The sequence below is a fragment of the Dasypus novemcinctus genome, chromosome 1 (assembly GCF_030445035.2).
Source record: "Dasypus novemcinctus isolate mDasNov1 chromosome 1, mDasNov1.1.hap2, whole genome shotgun sequence".
NCBI classification, from domain to species: Eukaryota; Metazoa; Chordata; class Mammalia; order Cingulata; family Dasypodidae; genus Dasypus; species Dasypus novemcinctus.
In genome coordinates this window covers 116,035,741-116,057,137 of record NC_080673.1, presented here as the reverse complement: position 1 = coordinate 116,057,137, position 21,397 = coordinate 116,035,741, and the positions used below count along the sequence as shown (strand labels likewise).

Here is a 21,397-nt window from a genome sequence, read left to right as displayed (position 1 = left end):
ATTTAATTCCCCCTCCTCCCCCGGTTGTCTGTTCTCTGTGTCTATTTACTGAGTCTTGTTTCTTTGTCAGCTTCTGCTGTCGTCAGCGGGATGGGAAGTGTGGGCGGCGCCATTCCTGCGCAGGCTGCTCTTTCTTTCGCGCTGGGCGGCTCTCCTTACGGGCGCACTCCTTGCGGGTGGGGCTCCCCTATGCGGGGGACACCCCTGCGTGGCAGGGCACTCCTTGCGTGCATCAGCACTGTGCATGGGCCAGCTCCACACGGGTCAAGGAGGCCCGGGGTTTGAACCGCGGACCTCCCATGTGGTAGACGGACGCCCTAACCACTGGGCCAAGTCCGTTTCCCGAGTTTGCATTTTAATGAATGTAATTCATACACACACAAAAATTATTCCATCTGAGTTTCATATATGTTAAGTTGTATAGACTCCATTTTAAATTATTATTATTATTATTTTTAATTATTTATTTATTTTTAAAAATTACATTAAAAAAATATGAGGTCCCATTTAACCCCACCACCCCCACACCCCACTCCCCCCACAGCAACACTTGCTCCCATCATCGTGACACATCCATTGCACCTGGTAAGAACATCTCTGAGCATCACTCACCCCACAGTCAATGATCCACATCATAGCCCACACTCTCCCACGTTCCATCCAGTGGGCCCTGGGGGGATCTACAATGTCCCGTAATTGTCCGTGAAACACCACCCAGGACAACTCGACGTCCCGAAACCGGCTCCACATCTCATCTCTTCCTCCCATTCCCCAAACCCAGCAGCCACCATGGCTACCCTTCCCACACCCATTCCATATTTTCTCTGTGGACCTTGGATTAGTTGTGTCCATTGCACATCTATGTCAAGTGGGGGCTTAGATTCCACATGGATACTGGATGCAATCCTCCTGCTTTCAGTTGTAGACACTCTAGGCTCCATGGTGTGGTGATTGACCTTCCTCAACTCCATGTTAGCTGAGTGGGGTAAGTCCAATAAATCAAAGTGTGGGAGCTGAAGTCTGTTGAGGCTCTGGGCCTGGGTGTCTAAATTATTTTAAGTGATGCATTTAACCATAATTTTGCAATTTATATAAAATTAACTCTTAATTATAATCAATCCATATTTCATATTGATATTCAGAGTAAACAAATGGACATATTCTCCAGAAAGTATAACAGTTGACAACCCGGAGAACTGAAGGCCTGATTAAGTATCTGATAAAATTTTTCATTCTTAGATTTTTACTCTGGAAAATTCCAAAATATACAAAATTAGAAAAAATAGTATAATGAATAATTATCATTTATCACCCAATTTCAGAAGTACTCAACTCATGGCCAAATTTGTTTCATCTATAACCCTCCTACTAACTCCCTCCTGTTTAATTTAAAGCAAATTCCAGGTGTCATAGCATTCACAGTCTTTTAGGACTCTTAAAAATGCCACAATGCATTATTATGCTAAAAATAATGCAAATTCTTTGAAATCGTCAAATTTCCAGCTAGTATTCACATTTTCAATTGTTTCATACTGTCATAATATTTTTCAGTTTGTTGGAATTGGTATAAAATAAAACTCACATGTTTTAAGTGGTTGCTGTGTCTCCTAGGACTGTTTTAATTGATAGGTTTCTGTCTTTCTCCTTCTCTTTCTTGGGTGCAATGTATTTGCTGAAAAACCATGTTGGTTGTCTTGTAGATTTTTCCTGTCTGGATTTTGTGGAATTTGAAGTTTGATTGGGCTTGCAAAATGAAGATATTTTAATTCTATCATTGCTTCCTCATTATAGCTGTAAAGAGCAACTACTACTCATCCTTTATCCAATGGTATGGTTCATAAAGAAAAGATAGGATAAATGCTTAATTCTTGTCTTTTATGTAAAATTTTATAATAATAAGTTGATTCCTTAGCAGTCCCCAATGGTGAGTAGTTAAGTTTGTTTGGTATCATTATGAACTCATAAACTAAGGGATTTAGACATATTTGATGTGTGACATTAGTTTTTTATGAAAAACATATTTACATATTTTTAAGTCTTTATTGCAATATAAGCACAGTTACAGAAAACCCCATAAAATGAAGGTACAGTTTAATGAGTTATTACAAGGTTTATACTATTGTAACCATTATCCTAGTTAGGGAGTGGAACATTGCCATTTACCTCAGAAGCCCCTCAGATACTCCATTCCAACTAAATCGATTCTTACCCCCCCAAAGTAACCAATATCCTAAATTTGCTTTTCTTTATAATTTTCTCACTCAAATGGGCAAACCAGATATTATAATTTAATGTTGCCCATTTAAAAAGGACTGCTATTATTTTTAGTCTCAAAGTCTTTTAACCTGCACTTTCATACCTTCTTTTCCTAATAATTTATATGCTGAACAACCTGGAGTATTTGAATTGTAGTTTCCTGTAATCTAGATTTTACTAATGACACACACTGTGCAATTCAAAGTATCCCTCTGTTATCTTCATTTCCACAACTTGGCAGCTGGGTTCTGAGATTTCATGACTTGGTTTTGGTCCCTTTGGTACTCTATGGTCGATAATGTGTTTTCCATCAGGAGGCACATAGTATCTCATTTTCTTTCTCTTTGTGAGATAAGTAGCCATTAATATGAAATGCCTAGGATTCATTAATTCATTGGAGATTGCAAAATTGTGATATTCTATCATTTCATTTTAATTTATTAATTGGAACATTTTTATAAAAGGATGCTTCCCTTTATAACTTGGTTACCCAGTGGTTAAGCTAATATAGGAAAGGCAGAAAAAAAATGTTTGTCTTTCCATTTATTTACAAGTTTTTAAGATAGAAAATTAGCTCCTTGTAATCATCTAAATGTGCCTGATTAGTGGTTTACTTTTAAAAAAATATTATAAATGTATGGATTTTAAATTATTTTATTGGTTTCAGTCTTTTGCAATTATTATCCATTTTAAACATCTTATTGCCCTACCTTTGGGCAATGGAGGCCTAATCATTTGGCTCCTGTGTCCCTTTGACAGAATCCTATTGTATTTGTTAGCTTCCTTACCATCTGGTATGACAAAATGTTCCAGACTCATCTTACACATTTCCTGTTTGAGGTCTGGAATGAGTCAAATCTCCAAAAGGCCTTGGATGCAAGGTTAAAATCTAAGTGTAGGGTCAATATATTCTAGTGGACTTGCCATTGCTTTTAAGTTTCTACATGGACAAAGCTAGGATATACCTGGTGTACATGTGGTATGTTTAGAATAATTCATAAGTAAAAATTCTTCTCATTTAATTTCAGTATTCCAGGTTTGTGGGGTTTCTTACTTAACCTCTTTTGTATTAAATTTATATCTCCTTTCCTCAACACTGAGAATTCTAGTTCTCTAGGACACATTGATTGATAGCAATAGAATAATTCATAATTATTAATTTACTTTATTCCACATTACATACACAACTTTACCAGAAGAACAATGATATTACCGCCACTAGTTATAGAAAACAATTAAAATTACTTCTGTACTTGTGCTCTCCATTCTCCTCCTCTTTTTTAAAAGTTGTGCTACATCTACTCTAAATATATAACCATCACATACTATTTTCTCTCCTTTCTAGCTTCATTTAATTTTAGTTTTATAAGAACATATATGTTTAATGCTTGCCAACTCTTCTTATGATGACATCTTTCAAGTCCTCTTCGTTGTCTGAAACTCATCACTTAGTAGATTGCTCAAGAAGGAATCACAAAACAGTATTTCCTGAGTTCTTGCATACTCATAGCAGTTTGTCCCTTAATACTTGAATTTTAGTGTTGCTGACTATTAAGTCCTTGGCTCACATTATCTTTTCCTGAATGTCTTAATTATGTTATTCTGTGTGTTGTGTTTTTTTTTTTTTCTGGCAAAAAACATTGCTGTCAAAGTCTTCAGATAATCTTTCTTTCCTTTATAAGTCACTTGCTGTCTATGCCTAGAGGCTCAAAGAACTATTTTCTTTATTGTTAAAGTTCAGTAGTTTTATTAAAGTATGCCTTGGTGTTGGTCATTTTGGGCCAATATTCTTAAGTACTCAATATCCTCTTTAAATATGAGTTTTAAGTCCTTTTGTAATTCAGGGAAATTTCCACGAATTACAGGTTTTGTTATTTATTGTTTGTTTGCTGCTTAGTATTCTTTCTTTTCCCCCACTTTTGTTTTCTTCAGGATTCTTATATCAATATATGTATTTTAGATCTTCTTTGCTCATTTTCAGCATGTCATTTTTCTTGCAAATATTTTTTATCTCTTTCTTCATTCTTTTTAATTTAAAAATGTTTTCCTGTTTTGCCATCTATTTCTCTTAAGGCATTATCTGCTGTGTTTATTACCTCTTGTGCTCATCATTTAGTTTTCACTTTCAAAATACATATGTATTTTTATTTCTAGTTTTTCCCTGATTTCAGTCATTTCATTTCTGAGTTATTCTAATTTTTATTTACTGTTTTTCATCAATTGTATAGTCTTCTTAATTTCTTTTGGCTCTTTTTGAAATAGTAGTGTGTGATTTGATTTATTCTTTGATCATGTCTTTACAGCATGTTTTCATTGTCTATATGGTTGTTACTCTGCTCCTGATGAGATTTGGAGCTTTCCAATTTTCTCCTTTCTAATATTATATGAAATTGGTTTTCCTATACTTTTAGAAGGAGGCATGAGACAGGGTAGCTTTCTAACTTCATATGCTATTTTCATCTTGCACATGTATATTAGTTTGCTTTCTAAGATTTCCTGGATCTGTTCCCCTTTCCTACTTTCATCTAGACCCCCTCTATTGTCCCAATACTGTACAATTTTTATTCCATCCCCTGCAGTTTCTCCTCTATGTATGCTTGTCCTGGAAGGAAGCTTTGGTGGCTCAGTTTTGAGAAATTTTAAGTTCTTGGCTACTCTAACTTCTTAAGACTTTATTATGTGCCATTTACACCCACCATGTATGGACTAGGCAAGATTGTCCTGTGTTAAATGCTTGTCTCTAATTTCCCTGCTATGTTTTCTAACAAATAGCCATTGACTATTTGGGGATATTCCTGTTCTTATGCCCATCAGATGTCCTGTTGCTCACTTCTATATTGGTACTATTACCATGTCTTGTGGCAGATCATGTGGCAGTTGGTGGTTTTTCCTTAGCCACTTGTATTTGGAGTTTGTGAGTATAACCTGTCATGTGGTATGGTAACTAGTTTCTAAAATTGCCCAACAATTCATCTGCTCTCTGTACATGCATTCTGCTCCTTCACCAAGTAGCAGAGATTATTTTTACTTCTGAATCTGAGATGGTCTTTTGACTACTTTGACCAATAGTGTGTGGAGGAAGTCACATTCCAGAATTTCTGGAAAGAGACCTTAACAGGATTAGCAGCTTCTTGGAACTCAGCCACCATGTTGTGAGAGGCAATGTGAAAGAGAACTATCTTTAATTTCAAGATGGTAAAACAAATATATTACAGTGGGTTGGCTTAAACAATGGGAATTTATTGGCTCTTGGTTTTGAGGCTAATAGAAATCCAAAATTGAGGCATCAATATGGTGATACTTTTTCTCCAAAGAGTGTGGCATTTTGGGGCTGATTACCATCAATCCTTGGTCCTTGGTTATTCTATCACATGACAATTTCACATGGTAATGTCTTCTCCTTTCTCTTCTGGGTTCCATTGACTTCCAGCTTCTTGCACACTGGGCCTTTCTTTTTTCTGTGTCCAAGTTCCTTCACTTATAAGGACTTCAGCCCTATTGGATTAAGGCCCACCTTCATTCAGTTTGGGTACACTTTAACAAATAACATCTTCAAAGGTCTTATTTATAAATGGGTTCACACCCACAGGACCAAGGTTGAGACTTGAACATGCGTTTTGTGGGGTCCTGATTCAATCCCCGACAAAAACTGAAGTGCTCAGGATAATGTTTTTAGCTGAGGTCACAGACAACAACCTTAAAAAAGAGTAATTTGGAATGTTTTACTTCAATTGAGCCATAGGTGACTTCAATCAAGCTGTGGGAGATAATAAAATGGTAGTTGTTTTGAGACATGAAGTATTAGAGTAGTTTTAAATACAGCAGTAGATATATAAAACTCTTGGTTTTAAAAAAAAGTTGTACATGGTTTTTAGTTTTGTGATATAGTCACTTTTATATGAGGATTTTACTTCCTTCACCAAAATCTTCCCACAATCCACTTTGACATAAGATTATAAGGTTTTAGAGTTTGTAAACAAAATTAATTTTAAAAAGAGAAAACTTAGAGAGACCACCACACACACACACAAATTATAAGGTTCTCCTAGGATAATCCTCAGTCAAGATCTATGAAACCACCCAAAAGTATAATTAAGAATCAGAATGAACTTTGGAAATTTATAGCATTTCCATATGAACTTTAGTTTTCTAATCAGTCTGATATGAAAATAGACTTCTCTCTCTTCATTTTCTGTTCTCTATCCCCACATGTTGCAGTTCAAATGGAATAAATTAAGAATCAAAATAACTGACACTCGTTTCCTGGATATAGTTCTCTAAACCCCCAAAGACAGGAGTATCAACTAAAATTTTGAACAACCGTAATACTTCCAAAAAGCCAGAGTAGGAGAGATGGACACTGTAGGCAAGCTAGTAATTTGATCCATTTTTAAGCCCTTAAAGTAATTAAAAAATATTATTTAATACTTATTATGACCTAGCAACATGGGTCATACCATTAAAGAATACCATTAAAGAAGCCATTAAAGAAGCAAACATCCCCACTCTTGAGGAATTTTATTGCAGTAATTTATATTCTTTAAATATTTGTTCAGTGGTTATTCTATTGTTAATTTTGCATACTTCTTGGGAACTACCAACCCCAGTTCCAGCTTCTCTCAACAACCTTCAGTACTCTCTCTAAAATGATTTCTGGTAAATACCATATTATTCATTTCATTACATTCTCAGTTTTGGCAAAGAGTCTTTTAGGAATTGGTTTATCTGGATGCTACCTGTTGGGGATTGAATCATGTCCCACACAAAATGCATGTTTGCTTCCCAATACCTGGCCCCTGGGAGTAAACCCATTTTTAAATAGGATCTTAGAAGATCCTATTATCTAAGGTGTGCCCAAACTGAATGAGGGTTGGTCTTCATTCAATGTGGCCAATATCCTTATAAACGAAGGAAATTGGATACAGAAAAAAAGCCCGAGGAAGCAAGAAGCTGGAGGTCAATGGAATCTGGAAGAGAAAGGAGAAGACAGCACCTTGGGCATTGCTATGTGATAGAATTGCCAAAGACTGAGGGATTACTGTCAGCCAAACCCAGAACTTGACAGTCTTTGGGGAGAAAGCATCACCTTGCTGGTGCCTTGATTTTAGACTTCTAGCCTCAAAACTGTGACACAATAAGCCAACCTATTGTATAGTATTTGTGTTAGCAGCTGGCAAATTAATATACAACCCAATTATATTTTCCTTTCATTCATTTCTAATTTTAAAGAGTTACCAGGGCTAAAGCCAAAACATGACAAGCAATTGGGGGAATTATGTGTTAGATTTAAATTCTTTCTTGTAAAATACAGAAGTTATTTAGTGAGATGCTTTAACATTTCCAGTCATAGAATTCTGTAAGTTGGTATTCCACTAAATTAGTAAACATTTAGGGCCTTTGTGTGGCGGACCAGGAGATAGGATGATAGGAGGAAAAGGAGATGAGTGGTAGAAGTTATTAAGAAAGGAAAAGGGAAAGAAAAGAAGTCTATATTCTTAACAACAACAATTTAAGAAAACCTAGTATTTTAGTAGCTTCCTTCATGTACATCCTGGAAATGTACATTAACAGGAAACCTTCTAACCACCTGATGACCTACTTTTCCCATCCTTGGGTCTGCTGGGATCTGTCAGTGAGTAGGAGACATTGTCATTGTTTATAATGTTCATAAGCCTGCATGGAAGTGAATGACATATATTTAGAAATCAAAATAAAGCTTTAGGAAGATCTTCAATTTAATGGAAACTAGTCTAGTCATTTGGGAACCACAAGAGCTTTTTAGGGAAAATCTGCCTCTGCAAGCTGGAGGAAGTGTGGGTGTACTGGAGTCCCGATGACACCTTGTGATGTCAGTCACCCCTAGCCTGGGGCTGATTGGCTGAGAAGAGCTGAAGCAGAGTTTAAATTCCTGCACCATCAGAGAATTGTTCAAAACACCAACACAGGTGTTACTTCATTTGACACAGATTTCCTCTGTGAAAACTTCAGCCTGATTTTTGAGACTTTTTGGGAACTGAAGAAGGTAGGACATTTTCAGCTTTTAATTTATTTTATAACTTCCACTACATTGATTGGAAAATATTGAATGCACATACATGTTGAGAGGCATTATGTCATGCAGAGAGAGATGGGGAGAGCTACGCCTTGGGTAAAAATGACCCCCGTTTTTGCCTATTTTTTATGTTATAGTAAATAATGACATTAAAATGACAGGTAAGTCAATTGAACCAAGGGTGTAATACCTTAAATTAGATCTGAGCATAGTACTTTTGAAAGGATACTGAAGAGCAGGCAGATAGAAGGTTATTTTGAAGTTTACATTTAATTAGTAAAACAAAACTTTTACATTTAGGTTTCATGGATATTGGGATATTCATGGCCTACAAATTTGTGAGACAATCTAAACTTGACTGGCAGGGCTATCAAAATAATGTTCTTTTAATTAAATGCCATTTAATGTTACTCAGCTATAAAACATTTAATAATATTTAATATCAACTGAGTAATTGAAAGAAGATGCTTAGAATATGATAATAGTAATGCTTTTTTATTGTTTGGCTGAGTATTATGTTAACATGATGTCTTGCATACAGTCAGAGTTCAGTGAATGTTGAATTTAATTGCCTTTTAAAACATTTTCTTAATGTAGAATTATGTATATATACACTCTGTCCATCTGTATTTGTATTTGCTGCATTTATTCCACTTTTTAATCTCTATCAGAAGAGTCTACTTTCTACAACAGAGAGTGGGAGTTGAGGTCAGGTGATACATTCTGTATGACATCTAGACGATTCCATGTATAATAGTAATACTTCAAGCAGCTGTCTTCTCCAGGAGTAACTTATAGTGAGCTAAACTTTCTGTTTAACTGAGACTCAAGTAGACTATTCTACTTTAGTCTTATTAATGGAACATAAATGAATAAGCAAACAATTTTTAAAAGGGCATGAGTCCAAAATGATTATGATGTGGACCAATGTGCTTCGGATGCTGGAGGCTTTCAAATCCATACATAATTTTGGAGCACTTAGAGTTATTTTACAGAGGTTGCAGGTGTATGATGTTGGTACAAGATAAGTACAACTGGTAGTGGTGGAAATTTTTACAGCTTTATTTGTTTGGATCTCTGATTTCTTGGTAAGAGTTCATGTCCTGGCCCAATTACACTTTATTTTCAAAGAGAAATAATAAAACACATTCTAGCTAATAGAGCTTTTGATCATTGGGTTCTGGGTAATTTTACTTTTGACAGAACAGGCTATTATTATTTTTTATGTACTGCTGTATCCTCAGCATCTATAACAGTGCCTGGCACACAGTATGTTCTCAATTTATATTTGTTGACTGCTAATGAATAAATATGTGTTCGTTGGTATTTTTGAGGATCAAAATACCGAGAAAAATAGGCATATCAAACCCCACTATGTTGTTTTCCAATGAATAAAAAGATTGTATGATTTTTCAAGCCTTTATTTCCTCCTTTTGGCCTATTTCTTTCCAGTTTGCATAAAAATATATATATATATTTTCTAAGTGAAACTTTGATCAAATTCCAGAACATAAGAACACAGAACATAAGAAGTTTGAAAATCTGTACTGCATTCCCTCTTCCAGGTCCTAAACATTTTGAAGTATTTTCAACTCTATGAAAACATCCAGAAAGGTTGAAAGTCTTCTAATACAGTGTCTTGCAAGCAGGTGGAATTAAAATCACATTCGTTAATTTCTTTTTGTTGCATGCTGGCATTGTACAAATGGCATTGACTAATCAATGAAGAAGAGCATGGGATTCTGGAGTCAGATCTTTCAGGGTTGTAGCTGTTCTGCTAACCTATTGCTCAAAGTAGGGCTACTGCTTATCTGTTTTTACTCTTTTTAAGGGTGGTAGATGGTGTTTTGAACTCTCACTTGGAAGTCCACTTCACAAATGTGTAATTATTCTTATTGAAAATACTCACTGAAAACCTGCTATAATGTTTAAGATACGGCTTTCTTTAATACTCAATGGGAGACTATAATCTTTGGGAGGCAACTTCTTCTGTCTCAGGACTCCAGGGCTGCTTTTATGTTAGTGTGCATTTCCATTTGGGAAATAATTGCTTTAGGTCAGGGTACAAACAGGCATATCTAGAAGCTCGAGAAAGTTAGGACATCTTCTTTGTGTGTCACTATATTCCATTCCTAAGTAAAATGACTGGAAACACACAATTCCTTGGTAAACACCATATCATTCATTGGCTTAGAGAAATGAAAAGTGCATCTCCCATTTTTTGTTATTTAGATAAGATAGAAGCAAATGAAAATACAATAGGAGAAAATATTTATTGACATTTTATCAAGGCTGGAATATTTGCTAGTTTTCAGAGCATCTTAAGTTTAAAATGCTATTGTAATTTTATTTTGAAAATCAAAATGATTAGCTGCCAATTTTTCATTTGACCTGTAAAGCTGAAACTGTTGGTGTATAGTATAATATTTGGAGAAACTTCCTTTCCTTAAGAAATTAGCCTCAGAACTTTAAAAAAAACCCCACAAAAACAAATAAACAAACAAAAGAAGCTTGACTGTGGGCACTAAAGGAAAGCAACATCTGTTGAATTTGGCTGAGTTGAGCATTTTCATGTTTCCTCTATTGATATTAGGCAAAAGGTTTGAAAAAAATTAATATCAAAACACAAGGACTGATATATACTATGATGAAATAGAATAAGGAAATTAACATAAACTAAGAGTGTCTTTGCTAAAGAAGGATAATGCTGATGATATTAAATGAGAAACTGTTTGACCATGTGAGCTGCATGAAAGTAGAAATGAGGAACATTTCTAGTCTCCTTATTTTAGGATTTTTATATTACTCTAGGGTGGGATTTGTGCATTAGTATTTTTTTTAAGTCTCCAAGACGATAATAATATATAGTCAGGATTGAGAATCTTAGTGTAGATCCCTTGTCACTGGTCTAGTAAATACTTAACATTTTAAGAAGGAAACCAACAAAAGTGAAGTAAAATAAACCTGCAAGATCTTTAACAAAACGTATGGAAGTCCATATGACAACAATGTCGGGGCGGTTACAAGGGCGCCCTATGCAAATTAACTCCCTTTTAAATCATTTCAATAACTTTTCCAATAGCATCTAGCACATCTATTTTTAGATGTAGAACAAGTTGTTTTTCAGATGCCGCCAGTTCTTGAAGTGTGAAAGGAAGCCACCCTCCAAGAAAATACAGTTTGATTTGGCATGTTTTTCTCAGCAAGAATCACAAATGTATCCCAAACCTCTAATCTTCCCTAGCTCCTTCAGTACTGCAAATGACACTTGCAAGAATTTAGCATAATCATGTATAATGTATGACTGAATATATCAAAATAGACAATAAGAATTTTCTGTTCTGGAACTGTAATATGAAGCCTCCCATAGTGCATCTCCTCAAGACAGGAAAAATGCAAGAGAAATCTATTTGTCTAGACATTATTATGTGGTTTAAATGTGATATACAAGCCATTTTGTGCATGCTTCATGGCAAATTCCCACCACCTATCAGTGGTGTCAATAAATGTAGTTTTTACAAGGGAATAAATTTACCAGGTTGCTCTGCCACATCAAGATGAACATTATGAAAGTGAATGGTTAGAAATTTCTCTATTCCTGTTGCTTTATCCCCACCTCCCCCAATATTTATTATATTTGAAGTGTTAGTGAAGAAGTATTGGAAGATCTCCCCTTTGAAAAGATTTCAATTTATCTGTTAGGACTGAGTTCTTTTTTCCACTCACTTCATCCATGTGAAGTGGTTTTTAGTTTATTCACAGAGTTGTATAACCATTGCCATAATAAATTATGGGACATTTCTTTCCCCCAAAAAGCAATCCTACACCCCATAGTCAACACCCTCAGCCACCCATCCATCCCAGCCCTGGCAATCACTAATTTACATCCTGTCTCTACAGAGTTGTCTATTCTGTACCTTTCATATAAATGGAATCAAGTAATAATATGTGGTCTTTTTTGGACTGGCTTCTTTCACTTAGCATATTTCCAAAGTTCATCCATGTTGTAGCATGTATCTGTACTTTATTCCTTTTTATTATGGAATAATATTCTGTCACGTGGATAGACCACATTTTATTTACCCATTCTTCAGTTGACTGACATTTCAAGAGTTGTTTATTTAATAGAAAAAAGCTGGTAAAAGTTGAGGCTACTTCTCATAGAAGAGAAAAAAACACCTATGTCCTTCCTCACAGGTAGTGGCATCACGCTTGGCTATGAAGACCAGCATCCTGCTTATGTTCCTGTGGGGGTTATCCTGCGCTTTCCCAGTAAGTACCAGTCTAGGATACATGAAAACAATGACGACAACAAAAATGTTTATACGTAAAACTCCACAATTTTCATTTGCTATGAGCCATGGTGTCTATGGTCTATTCAGATGAAAAGTTTCTTAGAAAGCCTTTCTCTTTAAAATAGCCATCTGAGTTATTCCTAGGTGCCATTCATATAGCTATGGGTCTCATTTTCTCTTGAGTGATTCTCAAAGCAGCAGCAGCATCAACATCAACTTGGGATATTTTTAGAAATTCTTGGGTCCCACCTCAGATGTACTGAACCAGAATCTCTGGGGACTGGGCCCAGCAATCTACTTAACAAGCCCTCCAGGTGATTCTCGTGTTTTCTCAAATTTGGCACTTCCCCTAAGTATATAAAGTATTAACAGCTGCTATCTCAAAAATTGCTCTGCGTTGACCGAGTTTGCTAAATTTTCTAGGTGACCAGGTATCAGAACACTGAATCTGGGAGCTCTGAAGAAAGCAAGGTAAGTAGAAATATAAGGTTTGGAAATTTATCTTAATATATTATTCCTATAACCCAAATGGCTCCAGTGCAAATGTGGAACCTGCTAATGATTTAATGAGTACAATAATAATGTACAACATAGGAAGTAAGCTTTAGTGCACATAATGCTTCAATTCCAAATGAGTAGTATAATCTGTGAGGTAGCATTTTTTAGCTTAATTCTTATAATAGATGTGTAGAGTAGTGGAAGGGTATAGATGATAATGAACCAAGACTGTTCAGGAGGGACCAGGACTTCTCTTTTATTAAGAGAGGCCTGGGGAAACGGACTTTGGCCCAGTGGTTAGGGCATCCGTCTACCACATGGGAGGTCCGCGGTTCAAGCCCCGGGCCTCCTTGACCTGTGTGGAGCTGGCCCATGTGCAGTGCTGATGTGCGCAAGGAGTGCGTAGGGGAGCCCCATGCGCAAGGAGTGCACCCATAAGGAGAGCCGCCCAGCGCGAAGGAGGGAGCAGCCTGCCGAGGAATGGCGCCGCCCACACTTCCCGTGCCGCTGACGACAACAGAAGCGGACAAAGAAACAAGACGCAGCAAAAAGACACAGAAAAAACAGACAACCGGGGGAGGGGAGGGGAATTAAATAAATAAAAATAAATCTTTTAAAAAAAAAAAAAAAAAAGAGAGGCCTGGAAGATAACATGTGTCTAAGGAGGTAAGGGGGTTCCTGAGAAGTGAACAAAAAAGGATGAGAAGACACTAGATTCTTTGGAATGATGGCTGACGTTTATTGAGTACTGTCTCTCAATAACCCAGTAGCTATTAACTCTCAAAAACTCAAAAACAGTTGCCAGGCATGGTTCTGAGTGTTTTATGTGTATTAAATTTCTTAATCTTCGCAACTCTATGGATAAGTTGTTATTTTATTCTCATTTTATAGAAGAGAAGACTGACGCACTGACTAAAGCTAGTCTGTGTAGGCTATATGATTAGTAAGTGCTGGAGTCAGGCTTGGAACCTAGCTTGCTCTGGCTTCAGATTCCGTATCCTTAACCAGTGTGTTAATTCCCTCTCAGGCAGGGGCCAGGTCCAGGAGATCATTAAGTTCTGAAGACTGGCACCAGAAATAAGGGTTAAAATCTTATCTTAAGTCTGAGTTTTGTTCACTACCCTGTTTCCTGATGGCTTTTGTGGCGACCCAGCTTGGGCCCAAAGCTTTGGCCATATGATGTCAGAAGCCTGCAGTCAGAAGCCTCTCTCTGCCTGAGGTCAAGGTAGACATTGCAGAATTTATTATATGAATTTTTATCAGAAATAGTCATATGCTAATTAATTTAGAATCAGCCACTGTAGATCCTTCCTCTTTTCCATCAGAGATGCTATAGTAGTACAAATCTGCTGTGCCCTCATGTCCATACTTGGGATGAGAAAAACACCAATGTCTTATTCCCCTGCAGCCTTAATTCCAGATGATATCAGACTGGAAGGAGTCTGCTCCCCCATGCCTGCCTGCAGTGTCCAGGGCAAAGGCTTAAAGTGCTGACAGCTCATTCCCCTGAGGAAACATGGCTCACTTAGCCCTGCTGGGAAGCATGTTGAAGACCTGCTGCCAGCAGCCCTTCTCGGCTCTACTTTGGGCCTTGGGTCTTCATGCCTATTGCTCAGCATTGACTCACACTGGGACCTTGCTGTGTCCATGGAGGTCATCAGAGGTTTCTATGGTACTTACAAGACTAAAAAAAGTAAAGAAAATCTGAATTGTGACTAGCTAAAGTCACAATTTTAGCATTTGTTCTATTAGTATACTTGTGTGACTCTCAAAAGGTTTAATTGCTTTTTCAATTTAATTGTGTCTACTATTGAATTTTATAAGGTAGATGTTCTCAAAATCTACCTTATAGATTTTGGTTCTCAAATGCTTCCATACGTATTAGATGATTTCATCCTGATGGCAACACGGTGAAATAAGCACAGTGGGTGTTAATTTTCTTAATTCAGGAATAAGAAACTGAAGGTCAGACACATGGGGTGGATTATCCACACAGCTTGACCAACCATTCCAATTTACCCAGATTTATACAGGACTTTTGGTGCTAAACCTGATGGTTGGTCACACTGAGACTTAAATGTAGATTCTGACTTTCAATGCTGTTTGTCCTACTGCATTCACTCAAGAATGTATGAAGAACTGGCTTCAAAGAATGTATATTTTTCTGTAAGTGAATTATCAGAAATATAAACATCTTCTAGGTCTTTTTTATTCCAAGATCTTTTTAGGCCATTGGCTATCTTATTCACGTTTCAACAATTTCACTGTAAAATATTATTACTCATGTAAACTACATATCAAAAACTAAAAAAATACTTAAGTTATTCTAAATATTTACAATGACATAATCCATCTGTGAAGGTGTAACTTGTTTCCTTCCCTTTTTTTTAGGGTCATTTGGCTCAGACACCAACACCACCCTTGGTAACTATCTCATTTATTTTTGTCATAAACATCTCATGAAGTAACTTGCATACTCTTTGCATCACCTTATGCCATTTTGAAAGTAGTAAATCCAAACCACAAGCAATTGATGTGAATCATATTTTTTTTTCTTTCCTGAGGAACTACTAAGGAAAAATAAACATTTCTTTTCTCCTTTCAGGAGAGCAGTGAGTCATCAGACGAAAGTAAAGTTAGTTCAGAGGAACAGGTAATTAAACAGATCTTTCTTAACTTTTCTGGCTACTTAAGAATTGAAGGAAATGATGTTAGATTAAATGACCTGGCATCAGTTCTAAATATAATGTTTTCTAACCACTGTTTATGCTGGCTGAATAGTTCCATAAAAAAGAGAGGACAATGAGGGGGAAGAATTCAGATGTGGTAGGCAGGCTGTTCATTCCATATTTATCACTGGTGTTTGATTGTAGATGTTGTGGCCCTAAATGTCCCTCATGGTAAAATTATAATACACACACACACACACACACAAACTGTCAATGACTATGCTAGATAAGCCGTAGCTTGCTCATTCTAAAATGTTGCTTTACGATTGGAGCAATTTAGATCAGGTTAGTGTTCACTCTAGCATGAGGTACCTGCTGGGCCTGGAGTCCTCCAGGTCCAGGATCCTGTTGGAGGAGAAAATTAGGAGAGCACAAAGGAACCTCTAACATGGGAGTTCTTAACCTTTTTTTGTTCCATGGACCCCTTTGCCAGTCAGGTGAAATGAATACTACTGTAATTTATTTACTGCATATATTCATAAGTGAAGGACATGCTAGATTTCAGTTAGAGGTCAGAGAAAATAAGGTTAGTAAGTTGATTTTTTTTCAGTTCAAGCTCACAGACCACATGAAATCTTTCCACAGACCCATTGAGAGTCCCTGGACCCCTGGTAAAGAGCCCCTGTTCTACTGAAATAGCTACTTTAGTTAATGACTTTCTCCTTAAAATAGGCCTGTCTGTGGCCCTGGGAGTGAGAAAAACAAATGACCCAGCCTTCTCATTGCCAGCACTTGACTTATTCCAGAACTTGACTTAGCTTATAGTTCATTAGTGAAGAAAAAATAAAAAGGCTCTTTGCCCCCATTTTTCTAAGACTGAATGTCATTATTTTCTGGGCTGTCATGTCATTTTAACCAAACTCAGTCTCCAGAGATTCAGGGAACCAGGTTTCTCCTGAAGTTTTGACCTATGTTGCTTCTTGCCCTCAACCAGAGTTGAAAGATGAATTATTATGTTTTTACCTTTATTTACTAAAGTTTTATCTGTAGAATATTGTAGAAGTTTAAAAGCATAGAATTGGAGAGATGCTATGGGCTTTGTGGTTTATTGCTCAATGTTCTCTGAGCTTTCAAATGAGGACATCAGTCCCTGCTTGAAAGGGGTGTGAATGTGCCTAAGGAGGTATTGTAAGTTCAATACACCGTCAGTTCCAGCATAACAGTACAGAACCCCAGCAATATGAAGTATGTCATCATTCAACACTCCTAAGTGGAAACTCAGACTCTGATCAATAGGGACATATGGAAAAAGAAAAAATTTGGCGAGCGTGCTCTATTGTAAGGTAATGAGAGCAGTTTTCCAGAGCATGGTAGATGAAGACTCACTATTTCTTTTTATCTATATCCTTCCGTTTGCTCACTGTGGTCACATCTCTGACTTCACATTTAGAATTAAGTTGCATTGGTTGTCACACTAGTTAAAATTTTCTAGTTGAGCCTTCTACAGACAACTCTTTGCCTGAGCTAATGAGTTAGTTATAAATATTACTTGAGTGAGTTATAAATATTACTTGAGTGTACCTTATTACAACACTTTATCTTTATTTTAGCTAATGATTTCAGCCTCCTGCCCTAATATATTAGGCAGATATATTAATATATTTTAATTTATTTTAATTTAAGATTAATATATTTTAATTTAATATATTATAATTTAATATATTTTATATAATTTAATATATAATTTAATATATTTTAATTTAAGATTAATATATTTTCCAGAGTTGAATAGAAAAAAATATTAGGGTCATTAAGATTATTTTTTAGAACTGTTTTACCCAAAAAATTGAATGAGCATTATAAACAAGCTCTTTAATTCACAAAAAAATTCTCTGAGCATTTTGTTTCCTTCAACTTATGCTTAATTTCCTTTAAGTTAGAATTAAAATATGACTTGTGTTTCATAAGTGTGATTTCTATAAAGCTTTTTGAGAAAAACTTTACAGCATTGAGTGAAGTAAGCTTATATAAAATGGAATGATTTGAATTTTGGCTCTTCTTCCCTAGCCTGTTTAGCCTCTAATAATAATGTTATTTTATTATTATTGAATAGTGAAACTGTGGTTTAGAGGAGGGATGGGACATAGGAAGAAGAAAGCACAAAGAGCCCAGACAGACACTAGATAATACCCTCCGTAATCAGATACTGGAGTACTGACAATATTTGGTAACCCCAACCTCCAGGCAAATGAAGACCCCAGTGAAAGCAGTGAATCAGAGGAAGGCCTGGGCCCTGATGATCATCGGAATGTGTATAGACCAGCTGGTGGCTTGTCTAGGAGTGGAGGAAGAGGAGATGATAAAGATGATGACGAAGATGAAAGTGGAGATGACACCTTTGGTGATGAGGACAATGGAGGAAACACCAGTCTTGGAAGTGAGGAATACTCTTCTGATGCAACACAAGCCAGTAAAGATAGTACCCCACAAGGGGACGATAGTGCCCAGGATACTATCAGTGAGAGCGGGGACCTCGACAATGGGGGTGAGGTGAACAGCAGGCCTGGGGGCAGAGACGCCACCCACGAGAGCGAGAGTGAAGAGCGCTGGGTGGGAGGTGGCAGTGAGGGGGAGAGTAGCCATGGTGATGCCTCTGAGTTTGATGATGAAGGAATGCAGAGTGATGATCCAGACAGCATTAAGAGTGAGAAAAGCTACTCCAGAATGAGCAGTGCCAGTGTCAAATCAAAAGAAAATAGTGATGAGCAAGCAAGTACTCAGGATTCAGATGATAACCAATCAGTGGAGTATCCCAGTAGGAAAGTTTTCAGAAAGTCCCGCATTTCTGAGGAAGATGAGCTTGATGATCACAATATGATGGAAGAAGTCATGAGTGATTCCACAGAAAACAGCAGCTCCAAAGATGTTAGCCTCAGTCAATCCAGGGAAAACAGCAAGGGTGAATCTCAAGAAGACAGTGAGGAGACTCAGTCCCAAGAAGATAGCCAAAACATACCAGACCTCAGTAGTGAATCTAGTCAAGAAGTTGACCTTCCATCTCAAGAAAACAGTAGTGAATCTCAGGAAGTGGTAGAGAGTGAGTCCAGGGGTGATAACCCAGATCAAAATGATGCCAGCCATTCAGAAGAAGATCAGGGGGACAGTGACTCCAACGAAGAGGAAAACTCCAATAAGTCCTCTAATTCAGAAAGTGAATCCAAAGAAGAGCAAGCCGACAGTGAATCTAACGAGAGCCTCAACTCCTCCAAGGAAAGTCCTGAGACCACTGAGGATGAGAACAGTTCTAGTCAGGAGGGTCTCCAGTCTGAGAGTGCCTCAGCAGAGAGCCCGAGCAAGGAGAGCCAGTCTGAGCAGGACAGCCAGTCTGAGGAAGATGACGAAAGTGATTCTCAGGACAGCAGCAAATCCAAAGAAGATAGCAACTCTACTGAGAGCAAATCAAGTAGTGAGGAAGATGGCCAGTCAAAAAACACTGAGATAGAGAGCAGAAAGCTAACTGTGGATACTTATCACAACAAACCCACTGAGGACCAAGATGACAATGACTGCCAAGATGGCTATTAGCATCAGCTTTCCTAAGAAGTGGCTCTCACATAAAGGAGCCTTGGAGGTTGGAGAGTGGGGAATCATTACAACTATAATTTATTTGTCCTTTTATCAGGAGGATAGCCAGGGACCTTTTTTTTTTCCCAGAAAGAAATTGCTTGACATTACCCTTGTTTTTAGGGTATTACCATTCTACAGAAGTTTCAGAATATGGAATGACACCAGGACACACTCAATGAGACTGGAAGCAAAGAGAGATGTGCATGAGAGCTTTACAGCAGAAATAGTTCCTAATTCATTAACATAGCAAACAATTATCGAAGTTCTGTTATGTACCAGGCACCATGCTAGGTGCTGGAGATATAAAGAAGCTTAAGATTTGTTTCTTGCTCCTGAGGAGCTTATACTCTAAAGAGGGATACATATGAGGGAAACAAGAATTATAACACTTCAACATGATGAATACTCTAACAGAAGGATTAACAAAAGGCTGTGGGAGTATAGCAGAAGTAACCAACTTTGCCTTGCAGAATCAGGGAAGGCTTCACAAAGGAAAAGACACTGGAGTTGGAGGGTTGCATAGGATCTCTCCATTGAAGCAGGGTGGTGAAGACTATTTATTCTTGGGATGAACAATAGGAAATCCTATATGATTAAAAATTTAACTTGTGGAAGTACTTTCCAATTATTGCACAGTGAGGTGTTTCAGATAAACAAAACTCTTTTTTTCTAACATTTTTATCCTGTTTATTGTTTTTTTGTGGAACTCCCATTAATGTCACATTACTGACCCCTGGTGATGGTATGGAAAATTGGATGTGACAGGCTGGTAGAAAGAATTCTCACTTTAAACAGATAATTTTTAGCTTTATTCCTCCCCACCCCCCCAAATCAGTTTATGTGCAATGCTAGAAGAACTATCTGAATCATTTATGTATGTTGCACATAGAAAAGTTGTATATATAGAATTAAATTGACTTTTACCTAATACCCTTTGAAATGTTACCTCAACATAAAGTATTTGTTTTGTATTAAAGATTATAATATCCCATAAATGCGTGTACTTATTTTTTTACAGTGGTGCTGATTATTAGGATATATTTAGGTTAAGCAACTCTTTAACATATTACCAAATATTTTATTAGCTTTCTCCCATTAAAATAAGATATTTTCTTAAATTATTTTATGAAAATTTTATCTATAATCCAAGTAGAATTTTAATAAAATTATTTTGTGTTTCTTATGGAAGTTCACTAAATATACCTGTTTTAAATGAGAGAAAAATAAAGCAAACTCTCAATTTTTATATGAGGCCACACCAAAGCTTCATGTTGTTTGGGTTTAACAGTAGTTCTTCCTGGCTCTCAGACTTTCATTTTTGTAAACTCTGGAAGCTACAGGAAAACATATTCCTTATATATTTTTCTTTCAAGGAAACTACTTGACCTCAGCAGCTGTGTTTTTCGAATATATGTTTTACCCACACTTCCTCTAGAGTCCATCAGAATTCCCAGAACAAATTAAAAGAAAGACTTCCTATTCAGTCTGACTCTTCCCACACAGCTCTGTTCCCTGAGAACATCAAAGCTGGTTTCATGGCCCTATGGATTGTTAATTAGCTGACTATTGATCTATAGTTTCTTGCCATTCCCATGGCTCCTTCTGAGGAAAACTGCCCTATATTAGGCCTGCTGGGTGTCTAAAACCTTGGCTACCAGGTTCGAACGACTCAGATACCCTGCTCCACTACAGATGATTGGATGGGATGAGCGCCTGGCCAGCAGGTTCTGCAAAGGCAGGTTTCAAATGCTCTGCTTGCATGAGAATGATGGTGATGTGAGCTGTCATCAGATTTTCCCTCTCTGGAAATTTGGATACTTAGAGGGAAAGATGTCAGAAAGTGGTCAGAGTGAAAATATAAGGAAATTCACAGAGAAGCAGAAATAGAGGCTCATTAATGGTGGAACATAAAACTGAAAATCGTTGAGTTCCTGATGTTCGAGGGCAAAATGACAATTCATTCTTGGGTCTTTACTCTCCTATTGCCCATCGGGTTTACA

The 21,397-nt window shown here is 36.9% G+C and overlaps 1 protein-coding gene across 1 annotated transcript; it reads left to right on the top strand.

The window, feature by feature from the left end:
• The first annotated feature begins 12,511 nt into the window (after positions 1-12,511).
• On the top strand, positions 12,512-20,392 carry DMP1 (dentin matrix acidic phosphoprotein 1). The gene is made up of 5 exons (XM_004463924.4): positions 12,512-12,580; positions 13,027-13,074; positions 15,493-15,525; positions 15,707-15,754; positions 18,015-20,392. Exons 1-5 carry the CDS (start codon positions 12,527-12,529, stop codon positions 19,353-19,355), a joined length of 1,524 nt encoding a protein of 507 aa, XP_004463981.1. The 5' UTR covers positions 12,512-12,526; the 3' UTR covers positions 19,356-20,392.
• The last annotated feature ends 1,005 nt before the right edge of the window (positions 20,393-21,397 follow it).